The sequence below is a fragment of the Phalacrocorax aristotelis genome, chromosome Z (assembly GCF_949628215.1).
Source record: "Phalacrocorax aristotelis chromosome Z, bGulAri2.1, whole genome shotgun sequence".
In the NCBI taxonomy this organism is placed as follows: domain Eukaryota; kingdom Metazoa; phylum Chordata; class Aves; order Suliformes; family Phalacrocoracidae; genus Phalacrocorax; species Phalacrocorax aristotelis.
The window spans coordinates 72,655,504-72,680,281 of record NC_134311.1 but is presented as its reverse complement, the minus strand read 5'-3'; the positions used below and the strand labels follow the sequence as shown (position 1 = coordinate 72,680,281).

The following is a 24,778-nucleotide window of genomic DNA, read 5'->3' as shown; positions in this document are numbered from 1 at the left end:
CCTTGCCCGGTCTCTCAAAGGACCCTTCTGTTGTGGGGTTGCTGAGGGTCAAAGAACAACAGGCGCCAATCGCCACCACAACAGTGCACCGGCGGCAATATCGCACCAACAGAGACTCCCTGATTCCCATCCATGAACTCATTCACCAACTGAGGAGCCAAGGAGTCATCAGTAAGACCCACTCACCCTTTAACAGTCCCATATGGCCAGTGCAGAAATCTAATGGAGAATGGAGACTAACAGTAGACTATCGTGGCCTGAATGAAGTCGCTCCACCGTTGAGTGCTGCTGTGCCAGATGTGCTAGAACTTCAATACGAACTGGAGTCAAAGGCAGCCAAGCGGTATGCCACAACTGATATTACTAATGCATTCTTCTCAGTCCCTCTGGCAGCAGAGTGCAGGCCACAGTTTGCTTTCACATGGAGGGGAGTCCAGTACACCTGGAATCGACTGCCCCAGGGCGGATACACAGCCCTACCATTTGCCATGGACTGATTCAGACTGTACTGGAACAGGGAGAAGCTCCAGAACACCTTCAATACATCAATGACATCATCGTGTGGGGCAACACAGCAGAAGAAGTTTTTGAGAAAGGAGAGAAAATAGTCCAAATCCTTCTGAAAGCTGGTTTTGCCATAAAACAAAGTAAGGCCAAGGGACCCGCCACGCAAGAGGTCCAGTTCTTAAGAATCAAATGGCAAGATGGATGTCATCAGATCCCCATGGATGTGATCAACAAAATAGCAGCCATGTCTCCACCAACTAGCAAAAAGGAAACACAAGCTTTCTTGGGCGTTGTGGGTTTCTGGAGAATGCATATTCCACATTACAGTCTGATCGTAAGCCCTCTCTGTCAAGCGACCCGGAAAAAGAATGATTTCAAATGGGGCCCTGAGCAACGACAAGCCTTTGAACACATTAAACGAGAAATAGTTCATGCAGTAGCTCTTGGGCCAGTCCGGGCAGGACAAGATGTAAAGGATGTGCTCTACACTGCAGCTGGGGAGAATGGCCCTACCTGGAGCCTCTGGCAGAAAGCACATGGGGAGACCCGGGGTCGACCCCTAGGGTTTTGGAGTCGGGGATACAGAGGGTCCAAAGCCTGCTACGCTCCAGCTGAAAAAGAGATATTGGCAGCATATGAAGGGGTTTGACCTGCTTCAGAAGTGGTTGGTGCTGAGGCACAGTTGCTCCTGGCACCCAGCTGCCAGTGCTGGGCTGGATGCTCAAAGGAAACGTCCCCTCTACACACCATGCAGCTGATGCTACGTGGAGTAAATGGGTTGCACTGATCACCCAGCGGGCTCGAGTAGGAAACCCCAGTCGCCCAGGAATCTTGGAAGTGATCATGAACTGGCCAGAAAGCAAAGACTTTGGAATATCACCAGAGGAGGTGACACGTGCTGAAGAAGCCCCACTCTATAACAAAGTGCCAGAAAATGAGAAGCAATATGCCCTGTTCACTGATGGGTCCTGTCGCCTTGTGGGAAAGTACCGGAGATGGAAGGCTGCTGTATGGAGTCCTACATGACAAGTCGCAGAAACCACTGAAGGAGAAGGTGAATCGAGCCAGTTTGCAGAGGTAAAGGCCATCCAGCTGGCCTTAGACATCACTGAATGGGAAAAGCGGCCAGTGCTCTATCTCTATACTGACTCCTGGATGGTGGCAAATGCCCTATGGGGGTGGCTGCAGCAGTGGAAGCAAAGCAACTGGCAGCGCAGAGGCAAACCCATCTGGGCTGTCACATTGTGGCAAGATATTGCTGCCCAGGTAGAGAAACTGGTTGTAAAGGTACGTCATGTGGATGCTCACGTCCCCAAGAGTCGGGCCGCTGAAGAACATCAAAACAACTAGCAGGTGGATCAGGCTGCCAAGATTGAAGTGGCTGAGGTGGATCTGGACTGGCAGCAAAAGGCTGAACTATTTCTAGCTCGGTGGGCCCATGACACCTCAGGCCATCAAGGGAGAGATGCAACATACAGGTGGGCTCGTGATCGAGGGGTGGACTTGACCATGGATGTTATTGCACAGGTTATCCACGAATGTGACACATGTGCTGCAATCAAGCAAGCGAAGCGGGTAAAGCCTCTGTGGTGTGGGGGACGATGGCTGAAATATAAATATGGGGAGGCCTGGCAAATTGACTATATCACGCTCCCACAGACCCGCCAAGGCAAGCGCCATGCGCTTACAATGGTAGAAACAACGACTGGCTGGCTGGAAACATATCCTGTCCCCCACACCACTGCCCAGAACACTATCCTGGGTCTTGAGAAACAAGTCCTGTGGTGACATGGCACCCCAGAGAGAATTGAGTCAGACAACGGGACTCATTTCCGAAATAGCCTCATAAACACCTGGGCCAAAGAGCACGGCACTGAGTGGGTGTATCACATCCCCTATCACGCACCAGCCTCTGGGAAAATTGAACGGTACAATGGACTGTTAAAAAGTACACAGAGCAATAGGGGGTGGGACGTTCAAGCACTGGAATACATATTTAGCAAAGGCCACGTGGTTAGTCAACACAAGGGGATCTGCCCATCGAGCTGGCCCTGCCCAGTCAGAAATCCTACATACTGTGGAAGGGGACTGAGTCCCTGTAGTGCACACAAAGTATGCTGGGCAAAACAGTCTGGGTTCTTCCTGCCTCCGGCAAAGGCAAACCCATTCGTGGGATTGCTTTTGCTCGAGGACCTGGGCGCACTTGGTGGGTGATGCGGGAGGATGGAGAAATCCAATGTGTGCCTCAAGGGGACTTGATTCTGGGCGAAAACAGTTAATGAACTGAATGGCACAATGCAAACTGCTATATAATATTGTGTACAACACAGAGGTGACATCAATGATATCATAGTACAAACCTCCTAATCCATGGAAGATAAACTCTGATGAAACAAGCAAAATGCAGCAGTGATGGAACAATGACTGACTCGGTATGCAGCAACCCAACACCACATATACCATCTCTCCCACCCTGAAAGACTGATACGACAGATGGAGCCCAGAGCCATGGACTGGGTGAACTCAATGGACATTTTAGTGGACATTTTACAGGGAAGGTCTATAAACTAAGGGAATGATGTCTGTGTATTATGTCAAAGGATGGGAAGGAGAGGGGTGTTGGTTGGTAAGGGTATATTGGATGGTATGGGACCTGGGCATGGTGTAAATGGTATGGAATAATGGGTGAAGAATGTGCTGGTTTTGGCTGAGAAGGGGTTAATTCTCCTCACTGTGGGGGTCAGCTACCTTTCCAGCTTCCCGCGCTCTGCCGCGTGGCGGGGGGGGCGGGGGGGGGGGGCTGGGAGGGGCAGGGCCATGGTGGGGGCGGCTGACCCCGACTGGCCAATGGCAGGTTCATTCCGTACCACGTGACACCGTGACCAGTATATTGAGGGGGGGCAGTTTGCGGCTCGGGAGCAGCACGGCGTTGGGTCGGTGGGCGGTGAGTGGCTGCATCACGTGTCGTTTGTTTCAGCTGTTTGTTCCCCTCCGCCTCCCTTCCCCCCTCCCCTGGGGCTTTGCGCCTCTCATTGTTCTTGTTTACATTGCGTTTCTGTTGTTGTTTCTTTTAATTTTAATTATTAAACTGTTCTTATCCCAACCTAGGAGCGTTACCCTTCTGATTCTCTCCCCCATCTACCTGTCGGGAATGAGCGAGCGACTGTGTGGGGCTGAGCTGCCGGCTAAACCACGACATACTATAATAAAATGTAAAAGGAAAAAGGGAAAAAAAACCCAGAAACACAAACAATACAACTGCTCACCACCTGCCAACTGATGCTGCCCATCTCCGAGCCACAATTGCTGCATCCCTCCCCCAGCCACCTTCTCCCAGGTAACATACTGGGCATGACACTACATGATATGGAATATCCCTTTGGCCAGTTTGAATCCACCCTCTCAGTTGTGCCCACTCACCTCCCGGCTTCTTGTGCACCAGGCAGAGCACGGGAAGCTAGAAAAGTCCTGGACTAGTACAAGGACTACCCAGCTGCAGTGAAGAAAATTAACTCTATCCCAGCTAAAACAATGACAGGAGGCTAAGTATAGAGTTTGTATTCTAGGTATTCCATGCTACCAAAACAAACACTGAAGTTATATTTAATAATTCAAATCACTTTTGTCTTCTTAGTCACCATAAAGCTAGAAGAATTGTATCAGTTTTATATACCACATGTACTCTAGTAACTGTTTTTAGAAGGATGTGCAGAAAGCTTTCAACTCTAAAGCTATGTTTATAAGAAAATAAATAACTTACGTTAAAGCTAAGTTCTGGTTAACCTGAAAACCCAAAATTTTACTTAACACACAGCTTCTTAACCAATGCAGAACCAACCACAGCAAATCTAAACAGACTTCAGATGGTGACCTCCAGAAGGTCTGCTCTACATTAGTGTTTTAGCAAAAAAACAACATCCTTACTAGTTTTGGCAAACGAAAACCAAAATATATCCTGTGCCAACTGAGCCAATCTTTTAAAACAAGAAAATGCTTAGACATGCAATTCTGGTTACAGAAGCTCAATTTTTTCAAGGATAGCATATTTCTAATCTAAAAAAGGTTGAAAAAAGATCAAGAACGCAAAGCTGGACTGTAGTCACATATTTACAAAAAGGGTAAGCTACTTCGCTTGCTTCCAGAGCCAAGAGAAAACAAACAAGAGTTTGGAAGGTTCCTTGTCATGCTCTTTAAGTCCAAAATTAAAACACAGTTCTTCCCTTTTATTTTTATTTCTGTTTTGGTAGAAGAAAATTCCCTGTCAGCATTCACATTTATGGCATGCTCACGTTGCTCTGGAAGAATGAAGAGGAAGAGAATAGAGGAACAGAAGTAAAAGCGACGTTTTCCCTTTGCAAAACAGGAGAATTGCTACACGTGAATCAGTACCAATTGCTATGATGAGTCAGGTCCAAAAGTTCATCTACCTGCTATCCCATTACCAGCTATGGTCAATTAGATATCTAGGGAAGAGTATACAAACTGAAAACACAGTGCAGTTTCTCTGAACACTCTCCTCATCTTCAACCATTTGTAGTTCAGACTTCCTCAGCCAAAGACAATTTACGTACATCAAAACCCTCAGTGGTTTTTCCTTTTCTTGCTGTCATTCTTTTTTAGGGTGAAATTGTTAAGTCTCTCTCTATGTAAATTTTCAGCACGCACAACATCTTACTGAAAGGAGTTCCTCAAGTTAACTACATGTATGAAGAACAAGTCCCATAAGTTCATTTTCAACCTGTAACCTACTGATTTCATTTAATATTCCCTCATTTGCATAGTTGCTTGGAGTGATCGATTTCCCTAGAGAACCCTCTCCCTAGAAATTTTACAGATCTCTGCCATACACCCATTCCACCCCCTCTTTTCAGGCGGAGAAGTCCTGGTCTGCTTGCACCTCACACCCCATAAATGCCATCTTCATAGTACCTTCAAAAGCCTTTTCTAGGCTTTTCAACGTGGGATGGAGAACAGTGGGAGAACCACTGCACTTAGAGTTGAAGATGTGCAAACGGTAAAAACAGCAGCATTAAACAAAATGTGCTTTTAAAGTTTATCAATTTGTATGTAACACTGCAGGTGGTTAAAACACAAATAAGGACACATTTCTAGAGCTGACAATCCTAAAGACATAACCATCTTCCTCCATAATTCCTTCATGAAATTCCATTCCAGACAGTTACAAATCCTTGCAACACTGACACACAAATACAATTACTTTGATACAATTACTATTCGTCACCATTATGGTAATTTTTACATCTAAATTAAGCTCATTCAAGAAATTCGGTTCTGAAAAGACAGACAGATGGGAAGGTGATCGCAAAAAAAGAACTAACTTTACTCCTTTCCAAGCCAAAGTTTATACCCTCAGTTTAGCAAGCAAAAATTAAGGGCAGAGCAACTTCAGCTCCACTGTGTCCTGAAACAGATCCTGTGATGCATTTCGCTTTCTCTTAATCAGTCAATACTTCAAATCCCTGATCTCCTGCATACCAGCAACCAGTGGTGTTTGTACACTGTATACCTCCTACCCTATAAAGTTGCAAGGAATGTCACACAGTCATTAACAGAAGATCCACTGCACAAGGAAGCTAGTGCCTACAGCACCAAGGCTGAAATCCTCAGTATCATGGTTTTTCCCCTTCAATAAAGAGCACATTATCACCCCAGTGTCAATTCCATTTCTACTAATTTCAGTGAATATAATTTCTTAAAATTAGGTTATTCTACAGTGAAGCAGTAATATGATGGCCCAGCAAATCTTCCCCTAGAAAGCTGCCAGTAAGATAACCCCAGCCTGAGAAGGTAGCTTAAAATAGAGAATGCGTTGCTTAGATATCAGCTGACCCCTGATTTTGTATCCAATGCCTAGATTCCTACACACACACCCCTTGCATGAAACACTTCTAAAAAAGGGTTCTGTGGTGATTACCAGAAATCTGTTTACTTTCAGCTGAAGCACTTCATCCCACATTTGACTATTCTGTGTAACAGAAAGGAAGGCTACTGAATGAAATGGCATGAAGCTTGAAACTATTTCTGCTAATACCCAAAGAAAGAACGTCATGCATCCCTGAAATACTGAGAAGTGAATTACACAGCTTTATACAACTCCCTGCAGATTTCAAGGACTTGCATTATAAAATTAAATTAGGCACTTCCTGCCACAGAATACAGAGTCTTGAAATATAACGATCCTGAAGCTGTTCAACAGGTTTATCACAGACAGTTGAGAACACTTCATTAAGATACTCTGTTCACATAATGTACAGTCTAAACTATTTGGTAGAGAGATACAGTAATACTCTGTACCCCGAGCCAGGAACTTCAACCAATTTCTGTTTCCTATTTCTTCAATCCAATATGTCAGTTTGCTCTGATGATTAAGTGCTTTGGCTTGAGACATATGATATTCATCTAGAGAGCTACAGTGTTGACAACAGAAGCAGTGTATTGTTCATAAGGTTACAGAGCAAAAAATAGACTGCATTTGAAATTAACCTCTAAGTTTCACTCAATAATTTTTAAAAAATCCTGCCTTTGAGTATAAAGGATTATTTTATAAAAATACTGGAAGACTTACTTCCACCTGTTAACAGTGCTATCGTACCAAAAACCGTACTGTGAACTATACCACACCCTCCTTTGCAAAGCTACCTCTCTGCACACACCGTTTGATATTTGCTGATTCACAGGCAAAACCCCAGTCATTCTCGCAACCCTCTGAAGTTACATATCTTTGCATCTTTCTACTCCTTCAGGATGCAGACCAGGAGACAATTTAGTTGGATGTGTCTGTCTTTGAATGCCTCATTACTGGATATTCCAAAAAGAAAGGAGTCCTTTGAAGGCAGAATCTTTTGCAAGCCAGACATCACTTAAGAACATTTCTGTTTTATCAGTTTAATTCATTTAGTACCCACTTGACTTGCCTACACAACCTGCACTGTACCTAGGTTTCTCATTTTCATTCTTCCTGTTTTAAGAAAACACAAGTCTCTTGCCGCTTCAACCTGTGAAAACCCAAAACAACTACACATCCCTTATTCCACATCAAATCCATTGTCAAAATCTTTCCTATCTCTTCTACAGGATAGGATCAGAGACTAAGACTCCACAGTATTCTTTTTCCACAGTTCTCATCAGCTCTCCTAAGCCAACTTCCTTCTCATACCAAAAAGTCACTAAGGTGGCTCATACTTTCTCCTCTACCGAAAACAGAAGGCAAGCCTGACAACCAGATCCTCCCCAAAGAAACAGCAGAAGTAGGCATAAAATCCCTCCCCAAGAGCCCTACAGATGGAATCTTTTCCTCTCCTGCTGCCAAGGTACATTCTGAGGACCCCAGTGCATTCCCACTCACAGGCAGCTGGCATGAGTTGAACTGGGTAAACAGCTCTCCACAGCCAGAGCACACCTGCCTGCTACACAGGAAATTACCATAAAGGTGATTTGTGTCAATTCTTTTAAGTTGTTCCGAGACCAAGACATGACAAGGGGTAAGGGAGGTAGACGTACCTAAATTAAAGGCAGCTTAAATACTTATGGAATCAAAGGATAACAAACAAGTGCTTAAAAAGACATGTTTAAAGAAATAAATGGGAGAGTTCCATTTCAGGACAGTGCCAGTCCCACACCAATGCCACCATCTCACCTCTCCCACGGCCACGTTTCCCACGCTCTGAAGGCCTGTCTCCTTGATTGTTCTCCACTCCATTCTCTTCAGCTCTAACTGTGGAGAGAGGACACTTAAGAGAAGTTTTAGAGACTCATACATGAGACAACATAGCCATCTGCTTAACCCGAACCCCAAAAGAAAAGGCAAGATTTTAAAGTGAGCTGGCCAACATCTCAGTCACCTCTCTTCTTTGGGGGCCTAGCTGCAAGCAAGTTATACTTAATTTGCACCAGGCAGTTAGGAAGCAAAATATCTAATAAGAGGGAAATGTCCCTCAATATACACACTTCTATTTTCTTTTTGGGTTTTGGTTTTAGTTTTTATGTTTTTTGGTTGGTTTGGGGGGTTTTGGTGTGGTTTGGTTTTTTTGAGGGGGGGGCGGGGGGTGGTTTGGTGGGGAGGGGCAGGAAGTGCAGTGTTTTGCAGCCTACACTATTAAATTAATTATGGCCTCTTTAAGGAGGTAGGAAATACAGCCACCTCATACTGTGCTTCCTTGATAATGCACTGGGTGGCTACAGTGAAAGAATAAGGGGTAACCAAGAACACCAGCTATTCTCCTGTCTGCCCATACCACATCCCTGTACAAACAGGGAAACTTAAACGAACTCTCCCCTGTATTTCAAGTCAGAGGGATGACAACTGGGTGATGGTGAGGCATTAGAAAAGCACTGCAACTTAATTATTTGTGGGAAAATCCTGAGGAGGTACTCTGAAAGATGGCTGGCTCCTTGATTGGCCACTTAAAACACTGCTAAGATTCTGCACTGCACGACTTCTCCTAATGGAAGCGCCAAAATCCTTACTGCTTGGACATAAAGCTGGGAAGAAAATATCAAGATTTGGTAACCATCTGAAAAATCTAATTCTAGTGTACAAAAAGAGACATGCAGCATCTGGCTCTGGCAAAAGTTTTGCCTCTCACTTTCATTTTGATGGATAAGATTTCAATTTGTTCTAAGCACAGCCACCAGTTTTTATTAATATTTTTTCCTATCTTGACATTACACTATTCCACAAAGATTCACGGTGTCGTCATTGGCACAATGTTTGAATATGTACCAATAACAAATTAGGAGAGCTGGCTAATATTGTAAATATTTTCCCTGCCTTTAAGTGAAAAGGTGAATTTACTGTATTCCTTCTGGTTTCTCTGCTCATCTATCAGTGTTGTGTATGGCCCTTAGAGGCAATGTATACAGCTTTGATACTGCTGACAAAACTTGGAGAAAAAAGCAACATGTATCCAATGGTGACCTAATGTGATTCTACCTAACTTCGAAGCATCAGCTTGCTTTTGTACATGTATTATTGCACCTGTATAAACTGTAGCAAGTTTTTAAATGTTTCAACTCACAAAGAATTTTCTCTATTGCAGAAACTCACCTCTGGTTGGCTTACGTGAGTAATATACACTAGAGATTACTACTGATCCCAGTCTTTTCACTCCCCTTATGAGAAGATGAGACCATCTTCAGGTTCTCCCACTCATAAAAGGAGATGGGAGTCAAAGCTGGATAATTTTTTCATTAAAAGAAACAAAAAAGTCTACCAGCTGTGCCGTGACATACTTGTCGTCAAGCAGCCTTACAAAGGCTCAAGTCTAAAACTTAAGAACAGAAATTTGTACAAGATCAATTAGTCAAAAAGGACAGAAATTTAAGTTCAGTTGAGTGCCTGTGAACAAGTGCAGACCATCCCAAAACCAAGTCACATAGACAGATCAAGTATACCTGTCACACAAACAAGTTATGATCCCTTCAGCACTGAGCTATAGCTCTAGACTTTACTCCATTAAGCATTTGTTCTGAACTCAGCCAGTTTCAGCTGCAAGAAAAGTGTCTGAATCTTTAAAAACAAACCCCTATACATACACTCTCGGCCACGGCTGCCTCCTCTTCCCCGTCTGTTGGAACTTCCCCGTCCACGACTCACTTCTCTGTCTCCTCGTTTTTCTCTGTTCTCTTTGTTTTCTGAACTTTCCTTTCCAAGGCTTTTCTTCTTTCCCCCTACAGTCTCCCAAGAAGTCTATTTGGGTAGAATAGATTTAGATACAAAAGTCAAAAAGAGAGAGCTCTGAATGCATACTTCCACCTCACACCCCTCCGGTTCGTAATAAGACACAGGTATTTGCATAATGTCACATATGTAAAACCTTGCAAAACACATTGATACAAATGTAAACACAGGCTGTATTTTTGGGAAGAGATGAGAAAGAAGCAAGTTGTAGAAGTTAGATTGTTCTACAGAATGTGAGAATACCAAATATTTCTGGCTATAATGACTTTTACTAGTTACAGGAAGCCTAGATATGACTGCAACACAGAATCTGTGAAGTAAGCAACAGTTCTCTCTCAGCTACCGCCATAAATCTAGCAAGGGAGCACACACAGAGCTATCTTTCTCCCAAGGAAATGAAAATATGCTTATAAGCATCACTGAACACAAGACTGATAACAAGTACGTGGCTTAAGGGAAAAAAAAAAAAAGAAAAAAAACCTTTATCCAGACATATTAGAATTCAAGCACCAACAAACAGAATGGCAGAACAACAACTTGAGAAAGCTGGGGCCATGATAAACCAGAACATCCTCTCTTAACAGCTACACAGCTCATCACACACAGAATTCAGGAAAAACAAGACAAAGGACCAGGGTCCAAGTATCAGACTTCAGCTTCAATATTAAGCTTCATCTTTAAAATAAACTCAGGGATCATACCGGCTCCGTAGGAGCCTGTATGTATAGGAACTCTGTAGGAGTTGAAAATAAAATGACTAAAACACTTGCTAAGAATAGCACAGCACCTCATACATTATGCAATCACATGGTTAGTCTATTGAGCCATAGTTGCAAAGTAAAGAAGGAAGTTATTATTTGCAAACCATTAAGATGGCAGATAGGTTTGTATATAGGTCCCCATCTCTAGGAGCTTATAGACTAGGTAAGGTATTTAAGCATGAAATTTGCATATGCAAATAAGGTGAAATCAGCTGTGAAGCACTAATGACATAACCTCTGACAGGCACCTGCACCAAACACAACAGGTTGGTTATCAGTACTTCTAGGTTCTGTCTTATCTCTTCTCAATTCAGACAACAGCAGCTCCAAAGCCCTTGGGAGGCAATGACACTTGTCCAAGCTGCCCAGAACTGAGAAAACTAATGCTATTGAGAAAGCAGGTAATGAAGCAGTTTACAAGTATAAACTCAGTGTTTTAGTGTCTCCTTTGAGACAGCAAGTACTAAGAGAATGAATGGTTACTCTCTCATTCTTTGACACGGTGTAGGTGAGAAAGAAGTCTGAATCACCTTCCCATTTCATCTCCAGTATACAAGACCACACTGCCATAAGCCAACCTAGGCCAAGTGCAGACAGTGCAGATTAAAAGTACAGAACTACATGTTTGAGCAAAACCGTGTTAGTTGTGCAACAGAAAACTCTTCCCTCCAGTAACTATCAAATGGCATCACCTGCCATACCCTGTGTAACTGCATTACACACTAGAACACTCTCATAGCTTTAGAGACGCTTCACAGGAAAAAAAATAACTGCACTGAGAACTGAAGAACCAAACCTACATATGCACTACAATCTCACTGATGGGCATGGTGCCAAAAGACCTTGGACCATTTTAAGAAATACCCAAAACTGGATGACCCTGCAAAGTTTAACAGTAAGCAGCCTCTCCTTAGTAAGGTTTTACATGACTTGGGAAGGATCGGTAAAAGGATGACTATGAAAGCATCAGATTAATGCTTTCCCACAAAATAATTCTGAGGAAAGCCTTGAGAAGTTTGGCATGTCCTTTGAGATAGAGGATGATGCTACCTCTGGGCTTGGGAATCCATCACAGACTATCTAAGCTACCTGCTTTTGCAAGGGAGCTAATTGATTACAGTTTCAGCTGGAAATGCCTGAGGCAACTGAAATGACAGTTGTGGGCGTGACCTTCAAAAAACATGTAACAGAAGCCTTCTTGCAGGCCTGATCTTAGACAGAGAGAAGAATAATCTGAAAGGTCCCCTTTGTCCTATCTTCAGAGGTTTAGGAATTAAAACGTGGTCAGGCATAAAATAGATCTTACGCCTGTAGGAAGTTAAATGAATAGAAGTCTTAGGCAACGAAATATGCCCTTCTCTACTCATCCAACAAGCTTCTGTCTATCAAAAGCCACTGTCAAAACTGTTGCAAACAAGAAGTCTTCATAACAACTAAGTCACACAGCATAAAGCCTTAAAGAGCACAGCATTAGAAAAGGACAAAACTGACAGAGTACTGAAGAAATTATAAATGGACGTTCTAGCTATCGCTCCTTCCTCTTCTCATTCCTCCAATGGGATTAGACACATCTCCCAAATGAGGTAAAAAAAATTTCTAGGGCAAAGCAGAACAAAACTAGAAAAAGGGATTTGGTAATCGTCATTCAGAACTAGTAGTACCTCTTACAACAAACCAATGGTTAAACTGTCCTAGAGCATAATGCCCTTAAAACAAAGCCTTCAAGTTGAAGGCTCATAATAGATTTCTTCACGCTCTAATGAAGACTCCTAACTAATACTCCTTCCTCTTTGAGCCCTTAAAGTTCTCTGTGTTTGAGCTGCATTTTGTTTACAGAGAGCTGTGAGTTCAAAGGGACTTGTCAAAAGAGCAGAACATAGACATATGTTGCTTCTAACCAATAAATGAGTTCAGAAAGTTTCTTCCGTGTCATGATCACTTATAAGAACTTGCTAAACTAGGAAAGCATTTAACATTCTGTATCAACCAGAAAACTATTTTCAACTAGAAAACAGCAAATACAAATACAAGAGAACACAAACCCAGCACATTACCAAGACAGATTTAATCAAGGTGAGATGCTCTCTTCTACTCCCAACTTGCCAGCTCACTCAGTATTATACTTGTGCATTTTAGATTACCTCAACTCTTACAAATGAATAGGGGATAGAAAAGAACAGTTTGTGCCCTAGATTTAGGGTGTGTGGGGGGCTGAGTTTCCTCATTAACAACAAGCCAGAGTACGCATCCTGACAAATCACAGGAAATTCTGTATGTTCAGCATTAGGAAAGGAAATCCAGGTTTCTTTCCCAATTTAGATAACACAGAATCTAGTTTACTGTCTCAGTTAAACTGTAAGAAGTCCCTCCAGCAAAAACTTCAACCACAGCAAGACATATTTTGCCAGATATCTCCTGGGATAAAAATTGCTCCATGTAACATTATAAGCAACATTATTTGTTGTTTCATGCACATTGTTTAGCCCCCTCTTTCTGTTTTTCAGTAAAGTCATGCAAGTAAGCAGCACAGTAAAAGGAGCCACTACTTTTATTCTCTTCTGCCATTAGTAGCATTGTCAATGCAGCTTTCAGATGTGGAAACCTCTTCCAATTCAGTACTGGCAATGCAAACCTACAGAAGTTGCATGACTTAAAATTCCTGTCTACCCTTTAGGTTTATAAAGATTGCCCTTTGTGGCAAACACTTAGGTCCCAGGGTTGTGGAGGTGCTACAGACAAACTACAAAATTGCAGCAAAAAACAGGCCTGGGTCTGACAGAGCACCGAGTTCTGCTGCAGAGTTAAAATTGCAGCATGTAAATGAAAGCCAGAAGACTCTGCAAGAGACCAGTTGAACACCCACAACATTTTCAAGGTTCAGCCTACTCTAAGGTATGCATGCAGTAGAGAAGCTGCCCAGGTCTCCATCTCCTTCAAAAGAATTTGAATGGAAACATGGAAATCAAAAGCTCCCGAAACGTGACTTTCCCAATCACTTTCGAAAGTAGAAAGACACAGCAAACAGAGTGGTTTAGTAAGAATGTAAAACCTTACCGTGTCTGAACTTCCTTCCAGCAGTATGTTGATTGCTCTGTTCACGTCCCCATTACAATCATGTAGTGCCACTATGCACTCATCCTGGTTCTTCCCCGTCACTTCCATAAGCTGGCAGTAAAAGTCAGACATGTTAAAATATCTAAATTATTTTAAGGAAGTAAGAGTTAGTACCACCACAGATTCCAAGAACGCACATAGCTACTGTGACAAAGCAAACTAAAGTCCTAAATAAAGGTATCTGCATTTTACAGATCTGCTTGGGATTTAGACGAAAGACAGGATGAAACACGAATTAAATGGTAATCAAGAAAACACTCTTTCACACCTCTTTTTCCTTTTTGGTTGCAGCAAATGCTGTCACCCCAGAGACAGCAGTATAAGAGGCTCAAGACCAGGATAGCTCCAACATCTTCCTCTCTCCCTCCCCAACAAACATCCCCCTCTTAATCTCACTGTGTGAGAACAGACATGAGGTAAAGCCATGGCAGAGAACAGATCCATCTGGAAAAACATCCAGACTAAGAAAAAGGTTATTTTTCAGCCAGATCAGCTCCCTCAATCCATTTCAGCATAAGGCCACACAAAAGGCATAAGCAATGTCTGCTTAAGGAGACCCAGTACTAAATCATACTCCACAGACCTATGGTGTGCATCCTGAGGAGCATGGGATGGAAATAATCAGTCACTCATGGGATACCCAGCAACTTCCCTCCAAGAAAAAAAAACACTACATGAGCTAGAAATATATATGCAGAGTGTAAAATATTGGAGATTTGCTATGCAGAGCTTAATACTTAATACTTATCCTTCCCACCAGCAGAGCTACAGGTACAATTGATGAGGGTCCTTCAGGAAGTACAAGACTTCACTTCTGGCGCACAACAGAACAAGTTTATAACAAGAACAAAAAGCACTTCATAATGCTTCAGAGGAGGTTTTACAAAGGAAAAGAAATCAAGAAATCTGCTCCTCTGCTGCATTAATGCTTTAATGCTATTTGTTCTCTCCTTCTGGGTGCACTCCTAGACTCTGTGAGTTGTGATGTGTTCACTAGGACAAAATCACTGAAACCCACAGCAGAACAGGGACACAGATTCTTGGTATTGCTCGAATTAATGGTCTCAGCTATAAATGGGTGGCGGAAGCTTAAACATCTATACCCAAAACTCAGCACGGCAGAGGAAAAACGGTGTGAGATTTCATTTTCATTGTGTAATTCTATCATTTTAATGCACACACAGATCTGGGAGGTCAGATTTTTTTTTAAACAACACCTTAATTCACCTTTAAGCTATGATTAGATTTTTACTTTCCCTGAAGAAGAGCCAAGACACTAGCAAACCCAGTTTACACAGGTGACATTTTTCCCATGGGCATGTACATGTGGACAAGCTGAATGCACTCTTTATTCTGACAATCATTAAGCATCAGGACCACACTAGAGAGATACAGTCTGGAAGAGACACCAGCACAGAGGAGTTCTGGCTTAAAGGCTTGTCTACAAAGGAAAATACACCGGTGTAACTATACAGCCAGAGCCAGATTGCCACACAATTTATTGTAAACAGACTTTACAGTGCAATAAGAGCACCTTTTCATAGCTAAACTTAAGTCCTTCTGAAAAAGGTTTCATCTAAATCAGAAACAGATGTGCTAGCTTCAAAATGTAAGCCAGCTTGGGAGCACCTTATTGCAGGGCATAAAACACTCTGTACCATAGGAAACATACTTGTTTCACTTTATCTTCAAAATCTGCGTCGTTCTTATCGTAGATCATCTGAGCAAGGCGAATCTGTTCTGCTGTTGCCTAAAAAATGCAAACATCCAATAAAGTACACAAAAGGTAACAATATGTTTTTTAAAAGTATCTCTATTGTCACCATATTTTTTTTCTCCAGATTCTCAAAAAGAAAATACACAACAAGCACAGAGATGCTATGGGGAAGGGATTAACATCTCCAATATGCCTGTTTTACAGTTAAAAAGTTAACTGGGACAGAAGCAATTTCAATACGTCTAACTGTGGTTCAGACACATTCAAAGGTCACCACATAGACAAGACAACCATATAATAAAACAGAATTTAGCACAAAAGCCTACACTTTGATATTATTACTTCTACTTTTATTTAGTATCTACCACTCTAGAGTCAGAGTTTTATCCTAACACACTGGCAACAGTATTTCTAAATTAACCACATCTCTGATGATTCCTGCTCACATCACCTTCCACAACTCTCCCAACAACCTGACTCTAGTTCTATGAGCATTTAAAGAGAGAGTGAGTCATGCCTCAAGATTTTGCCCATGAACAGCTGCGTTTATTTTCTTTATAAGTGAATACTGGTCTCTGAAAACTGCTAAAGGTTCTTGCTATTGATGAAATATTTGGTGCTTCTGTAATGTTTCTGGACCACAAATCCCTGCTGGCAACTTCAGTAAAAGCTGAAAGGCTGAAACAAATGGATGCAGTAAAATGCCGTAAATCTGAATAGGCTATGGCTTCCCCAGAAAGAAAGCAATTCAAGAACACGAATGTCACATCATACAGGTCACTCTTCGTAGTGTGGCATTTACAGTCTACTTGAACTGCACTCCCATTAAAATACTAAAGGTAACTCTGTGCTACATGATCCTGGGCCTAATTTGATTTCTGCTCAAACAGAAGAGGCTTCCATCTCATGCAAGAGAAGGCTGATAATGAAGAGAGCCAGGACCCAAAATGCAAGTTGATGTGCAACAGAAGACTTCTTCATGATAAGGGGCACCACCTCAATCACTGATGTTCTTGAGGGAAAGGATTCATCCTAAGCAGCCGGTTGAATCTCACAGGATACCCACATGAAATTCTGTACCTTATGAGTTCAGACTTAATCAGCATCAAACTTCTTCGCTTTTGGAGCTTACCACAAATACAAGCTCTAGGGGAGGTCACCAAGTGTAAATGCTGAGAAGAGTCTAAAAATTACTCCGCCATGCACTACCAGCTGCTTATTTTCTGTGAAGTTACTGCAGCTGTGCCAGTTCCTTGAGGGAAGTGACATTTGCTGTGCTCAGACACAACGTTTCAAGACAGTTAGTGTTTGTAATGGAGTTCGGTACTCTGCACTACTTCACATTTTCAAAGTGTCATGCTGACAGCTTCATACATCAGTCGGTACACAGATGAGAGCCTGCTCAAGAATTCCCCACACCAGCCCTGGTGCCACCCTCCGCAAAAGCCTCCCAGTCAGTGCAGTGCTCTGTGTGAAGGAGCTTGCTCTTGGTGTCTGCCGAGAGCTTATCAGAGAGCAAAAACAGGTTTCAGGAATTAAGCCTTGCAGAGCCACCTTCTCACTCTGACTTCAGCCTTCTCAGCCCACTGCAACTTTTAAGCTAGTGAAGAGATTTGCTTTAATGATATCCAGAGTAAAAACATTCAGACAATGTAATTTCTGTAGACATGAGGGCATATTTGACCAGAAACAGGAACCCAATAAGATTCACTTTTTATGAAAACCAACTTTTTTCAAGTCCAAGTTAGAAGACAAAAATATACCAATTTTGTAACTATTAAATGTGTGACAGTATCTTGCTTTCCTGTGTAAGCAGAGAGCTTAGAAACACAAGTAGGTGCAACATCACTTATATATGCCAGAGGATTACACCCAGATAAAATTGAAGATTCAGAAGAAAAAACCAACAACAAAACCCCTAAGATGTGTTTACTAGACAAACACCAAATCACTGTCACAAAATTTTTGGATTTTTCCCAGCAAGTAGTCGTTCTTTATTTTTAAGGCACCATCATTACAAATAACACTGGGATATCCTATAAAAGAGTATAATTAAGTTTTAATTGCGACTAAGAAAATAATAGTATCCCAAGACAGCTAAAACTTTACTCAACCTTACAAGATATATTATATTTGCAGCATAACAGAGTGAAGGAAATTTTTAACTATAACTTCAAGCTACCAGAAAACAGAAGTGTGCAAAACACATAATTAAGTGACAGTAATAGGCCCAGATCTTATAATAAAATAGTATTTTTTTTCCCCTCTAGAAGCAATGCAAAAGAACTGCAATGTTGTTTCTTAAATAACTTAAACTATGACCAATGTGACATTATGACAATGAAATCTCCATTTGGGAAAGCAACATTATTCTACACTCAGAAACATCAGTCAGTGGTGATTAAACAGTAAAAATCCACGCATTTCTGTTGATGTGTAAAGCCTGACTAAGCAGGAAGCTCCATGTGATATCTAAACAATAAAAAAACCATGGTGCACTAAAACATAATTGCTGTATATTAAATAACCATCTTTTCCACTGAATTGACCAAACAAGTATCTATTATGCAAAAAGTAGAATAAGCAGACAAAATACACCAAAAGGTCAGCAAGTCTTAATTCTGAAAATCAATGAATCATGTGGGTTGGAAAGGTCCGCCAGTGGTACTCAGTGCAACCTCCCCCTGAGAGCATGTCCCATCAGAGGAGCTGCTTGGGGCCAGAGAGAGATTGCACAACCTCTCTCATCCATGGTAAACAATATTTTTCCTTTTAACAGCGGGAATTTCCAACTTGTGCCATTGTCTCTCTGAGAGGAGCCCAGCTTCACCTTTTCTGTACCCTCTCAAGGGGTATCTGAATAGAAGACACAACCCTTGCCTTGCCTTCTTAGGGCTAAACAAATCCAGTTCCCAGAGTCACCCCTCATTCACCCTGTGCTCCAGCCTCTCTTCGCAGCTCTTCACTGGACTTGCTCTCATCTGCCAATGTCTGTCTTGTGCCAGGGAACCCAAAACCGGGCAGAGTATTCCACTGCTGTCTTGCAAATACCAAAAGGGGGAAAATGCCACTTCAGTCAACTTGTTTGCTACACTCCTGCAGCCTTACTTGTTACAAAACAAAAACAAATTCAACTTTTGTTGAAAGTCACTTTCTAAAACCACACATCAGCATGAATCACAACTACGCAAAGCGCTGCAGCACAAGGAGGTGATAAAGGCTTGAGCTCACATAATTAATAACACACAAAACAGAACAAAAGCCCCTCCATGTTAAAGATCAGTCTATAAAACAGTAAGACACAATTTCCCAGGTGAACACCTCCAGATTGATGTACTCTCTGCCAGCAGAGAACCGAGGCAATTCTTGAATTGAGTCCAATCTGAGAAGTGCCCGACAAGAGAATAATGAGTTGCCAGGAGCAGAAACATTCTGCACTCTAACCCAGACAAGCACAAAACTACTCTGCTGCTGAGAATCAAGACAATGGGGTAAGAGCTTAATTTCACCTCACAGGCACTCAAAACAGTTTTAGTCCGCTAGCAGGCAACTGTCTTCATTTCACTTTGTGAGGACACTGCACAAGAATTTTAGTATTTTGTGACTTGCAGATATGCTGAATCATGCTGCAGAACACAGCATGCATCTAATGAAGCTTTTCCCACCCACCCAAATTCCTCTACCAAGCAGAGATCTTCTAGCATCATGAAGTTGGCATATGGAAGAGCTGAGATGTGAAGACACTGAGGTCACAGGACAGAAATCCTGACACAGGCATAGGCATAGAATTCCTCACTGAAGGGAAATGTTGCTGAAGAACACAAAGCTCCTTTAGAGGTGAAAATACACGAACAACTTAATGCTGTGCTGGATTACTGAGCAATTAAAGTGAGATATCAAACATACTCTTCCAATATACACAGTGATTTTTTTCTCCCCATCTTTTCTCACTTTTTACTGACTTAGAAAAGAAATGCACATCATTACATGCCCACTTTCAACTCAAAGAAGATTACATAGCAGCACGTACCTGTACAACTTGTTTCTGTGGTTGTGTTGGCTGTGTGGTTGAAATTTGTGTTTTGTCCCGAGTGCCCCTGGTACGTTCACTGCCCACTGAAGTCATCATATACAGTATATACAAAACAACGTATGTACAAAATAGAAAATCTGAAAAGGGAAAAAAAGAGCATGAGTTAAATAAAGCAGGGTACTGATTCAATACCCAGATAATACACAAAAGTAGTAGCTCAAACTCTTCCTGCCTTTACTACTAACTCTATACAGAGACTCCTGAGAAAGCAGCTTTAATACACTATTATTGGATTTATTGCAATCTTCACAGTAAGGGGGGGAAATGCCATGGATAAAAAGCATTTTTGTCAGCTGATTGGGATCTGTCTAGATCTGTATTTCTACACGACACCTAAATCTCATAGCTTTTTCCAGTTAACATACAGGCTTTTCTACGTGCTACTGTGCTGAAACCTCTGCTCCAGCTGTATCATTCCTGGAATTTCTGTAATACCTGCTGTCTTGTTTTGGTGCCTGGAGTTTAACTACTCCAATACGCACTCAGAACACTAATGCAAAAGTCACATTCACACACTAGGCAGTTCCTCTCTTCCCTATCATCAAGCTGCTTTCCTGCACATATAAGGAAGTTGTGTCCAACACCCACTCTCCTCCTCACCTCTCCTTTATAAGAGAAATGATGATGCTTGCCTTTAAGTCCAGCCATTGTAGCCAATATCTGTTTTGTTCTCTCTCATACTTACAGATATTATTTACCAAACACGTATTACTCTGCTTTAAACATACCTTTGTTGTATGGCAATAAAGAAACCCAAAAGAAAACCCCAACCCTCCACACACATCAGTACTATCCCATTTGTGGCACTTGGCTTTCATTCTCATTCATCCTCTAGCATTAAAATTGCTCTGAAACAAGAAACTTATTCCCCCTGTGTTTGTACAGCATCAAACACAAGGATAATTGATGAGTATGGGTTATAGTAGCTATGATAACTGGAAACAGATTTCTCAACTGGTTAGAATGGTCACAGTCAACCACCTGGTTTCTGTCCCCATGACACTGGGAAGTAAAACTGCAAATTTAGGGAACTAATGACAACCTGCACATGGTGCACCTGGGCAGGAGATGTGCAAACAAGCAGCAAAGCACTTTTACTGCAGCCCCAATGTACAAACATGGCTCAGCATGCAACTTGTCATGGCAGCAGCTTTGGTGCAAGCTGGCTAACACAGAGTTTGATGCACAATAACGCTCAGATGAAAACTGAGCAAATTGCTGTGATTGCACAGATGAGGATGTGTTCAATACCTAACTACTCATTAGCATTCACAAGTAACGGGTACTCAACAATTAAAGTTGCAATGAGATGCTTCAGTTTAAACATCAATTCACAATGCTCAGGACCCTCATCTAAAATCCAAAAGAAAATTAACTCTTGTTATTATCTAAGTCTTTTCTTCACTTTAGAAATAAAATTTTGTTGGCCAAAATTGAACGCTGACATAGAATTTCTTTATATGCTAGTTACAGCTGTTGTGGTTTAACCCCCACCAGCAACTCAGATCCACAGAAGGAGGCACTCGTTTCCCCCTCCCCAGTGGGATGGGAGGGAACTGGAAGAGTAAAAGTGAGAAGACTTGTGGGTTGAGATAAGACCAGTTTAATAATTGAAATAAAGTAAAATAGAAGTAGTAATAACAACAGCAACAACATGCAAAGCAACTGATGCACTATACAATTGCTCACCACCTGCTGACCAATGTCCATCCCCAGGCAGCAATCACTACCCAACCCCCAGCCAGCTCCCCCCAGTTTATACACTGAGCAGGACGTCCTGTGGCATGGAATATCCCTTTGGCCAGCTGGGGTCAGTGGTCCTGGCTGTGCCCCCTCCCGGTTTCTTGTGCATCCCTCAGAGTATGGGAAAGCTGGAAAGTCCTTGTTTAGTGTAAGCACTACTTAGCAAGAACTGAAACACCGGTGTGTTACCAACATTATTCTCATACTAAATCCACCGTATCACTGTACCAGCTATTGGAAGAAAATTAACTTTATCTCAGCCAAAACCAAGACAAAACACTCAAACTCTGAGGAGAAAGTGTATTTCCATGAACTCTTACATATTTAACAAGAAAAGGCCTGTCTTTACCAGGAACTGATGATAGCATGAGCTGAACTGGAACACTGTGTTTCTCCAGATTTATGAATATATTCACAAAAGCCAGTCTGCCTCCCAGGCTCTTAAGGTAGTCTAAATTTGTTGTCTTCTAGGCCCAAGAACCCACAGGCCTTCAGAGCACTGCACCTGACACCCTAAAAGCTAGATACAGTCAGAACAGAGGTTATTCAAGCTCATGAAAACATTTTCTATGGAAAGCAAAATTTTAAGTACATGTGGAGATGCTCTGAACAGCAAGTTCAACATGTATCACTGACTATCTGGTCACGGCTGTCCACTGATATTTTAAACATGTTATGGACAGCCTTCAGTTGAGTTTGCAGTAGCAATTACTTCTGCTCTTTGTGTAAAAAACTGCTTTAAGCACCTTGCTGACTGGACTGCCAACATCTAAAAACCTAAATTTAATCAGACTAATAATGACCTTTGTGTTGTTTGGGGGGGGGGTGTGGGGGGGTGTGGTGGTTGGTGGTTGTTTTTTTGTTTTGTTTTAAAGTATTGGTCAGCTCATCACAATTTTAACATAGCACAATGAGCAATGAAAAAAAGCCCTGAACAGAGAACATGATAGATAGCACTAACCTCACTGAAAGACAAGCCAATAGTTTCAAATATGATTGTCTGAGGTTAGCCCACTGTGATTTAAGATACATTGAGAAATTATAAGTCCATTGGGTGTCAATTTGTTCATCATTTCTGAATTAACATCACGTTTACAGATTCCAGTACCTAGGAATTCTGACATATATTTCAATGCTATTTTCTCTAATTTCACCAAAGCTACTCAAAATGTTGTGATCCATATTTTGGACATGACAGCAGTATGCGCATTAAAACAGAGTTTTCCCTTTGATTATAAAGCACATGCTGAACTATAGCCTATACTTATGATAGCCGGGCAACTTACGGTACCTGAAGAGCATTTTGTCTTTTCTCCTTCCCCTAACACATATTTTACAGTGTCTCTGTGCCACAGCTGTTTAAGCCATGTTTGTTTTTCAGGATGAAAGGACACTTTAAGGAAAAAGGCAGGCACACAAAAGTTTTCAGCACTCCTGAAGGATGAAGCAGCACAGCAAGATCCACCTGCTGGTGGGAACAGAGCGAAACAACCTCAACAGTGTAACGAGATCTTTAAAGAAGATCCTCCTCTTGCTGACCATGCAGCCCATGAGCAGCACAATTTGGCAACACGTCTGAAGCAGAAAACCAGCGAAGCTAAGAGCCTCTTCCTGGCAGCAGTATGGACTTACACTTGCTTCAGACAAGTGTGGACGCACGCTCTCAGTTTGACATTCCCCACAGAGCAAAGGCAGACACATTATAATCCATTTCAGACACAAACCAGTCATCTTAAAAGCACAATTGCCAGATTGATATAAAAAGAGCTTTCAGGAAGAAGCTATTTTATTTCCCCTTGGTTGGCACCCACTATCTACAGGCAGGGTCCAGACACAGCAGCCAGCCCAGCCCCAGCACGCATAAGGAGCGGCTGAAGGGCCCTGCTCCACTGCTGATGGTGCATGCGCTGACCAGGGAAACACCGCACCTCCCTGGTACCCACCTGTCTTCCCTGGGTAGAGGCTTCACACCCTACCCCATGTACTCTTCAGTGTACTAAAGCAGGAGGCAGAAGGCAGGCAGGTAGCCACTGCCTTCAAATTATCAGAGTGGCTACAATTTTGAGCCGTCAGTGGGATATTATTAACTAATAAGATGGGGCTGAACACTTCTTTACCCGCAAAACAGCTTCTTATTCTCTCCAATTCCTCTTATTAAAGTCTGTTTGGCAGGCTGTTGTCATAGCAATGAGTAGAATATCACAAACTGATGAACTTTTAACTGCAGATCAAATGAGGAAAGATTTGAGACTGGAAGACAACTCTTAATTAAAATCTGTTTAATGAAGATCAAAAAAAAAAATCTTCAGACAAGCAGATGTTTCAGTTTCCATGTCAGGGTCTGGCTCAGTGCTGAAGTCCCTCACCAGCAGTTAATACTCAACCTTGTAGACACACTGCAACTCCAGAAAGCAGCCAAAATAGCTGTGTTTTGAAGAAACAGATACACACTAAGTGAAACAGACCACCATACCACCAGCAAAAAAGGAGGAGAATGCATTAAAGAGACTGGACTCTCCAGAACTGTTGTGTAAAGGTGGTCATACTGCCACTCATAACAATAAAAAAAAGGCACAAGACTGCTATAAACTTTTTTTACACTGATGTAATCTAGTACCTCCAAAGGAATATTGTCTGTATTTCTAGCTTAAAAATGAACAAAAACAAAAAAAGAAAAGAAACTAAACAAATCACCTTGATCAGTAGCTAAGAAAATTGTTCACTTCAAGGAAGTTTAGCTTCTCAGACACTGAAATTCAAGTTTCAGCACTTCCTTATAGCAAATAAATGCCCTTATTTTCTATTTTTAAGTCTAGTTAAGAGTAAAATAATCCCTCATCTTGATGTTCTGCTTGTTTTAGTATTTCTGTCTGCACAGCAATATTAGTCCAGGGACCTACACTACAACAACATATACAGCATTGTATAATAAGCAGTCACCAGACTGGTGATGAAACTGCAACAATTATTCCAGTTTTCAAAAACAGTACCTAAATATTGGTATCTCCACACCTAGCTTTCCTAAACAGACCAAATCCCACCCGCTCCCAAAGTCTCCATGTGTTACGTCTTACTCCACACATTTAGTTGGTTTTTTGCTCTGGATTTTAGAAGGAAAAGAGGAAGACAAAGAATCAAAGAGT

General features: G+C 41.9%; 1 protein-coding gene across 9 annotated transcripts in view; it reads right to left on the bottom strand.

Annotated features, from left to right (window-relative positions):
• Window positions 1-24,778, bottom strand: part of UBAP2 (ubiquitin associated protein 2) — a 167,602-nt gene that overhangs the window by 121,795 nt on the left and 21,029 nt on the right. For all 9 annotated transcript variants that reach the window (XM_075079579.1, XM_075079586.1, XM_075079581.1 and 6 more), the window contains exons 2-6: window positions 19,830-19,969; window positions 15,755-15,832; window positions 14,023-14,133; window positions 10,063-10,216; window positions 8,165-8,242 (exon numbers count right to left, since the gene is read on the bottom strand). In XM_075079579.1, coding sequence (XP_074935680.1) covers window positions 8,165-8,242; window positions 10,063-10,216; window positions 14,023-14,133; window positions 15,755-15,832; window positions 19,830-19,928 — 520 coding nt within the window. In that variant the 5' untranslated portion in view covers window positions 19,929-19,969. The remainder of the gene's footprint in view (window positions 1-8,164; window positions 8,243-10,062; window positions 10,217-14,022; window positions 14,134-15,754; window positions 15,833-19,829; window positions 19,970-24,778) is intronic.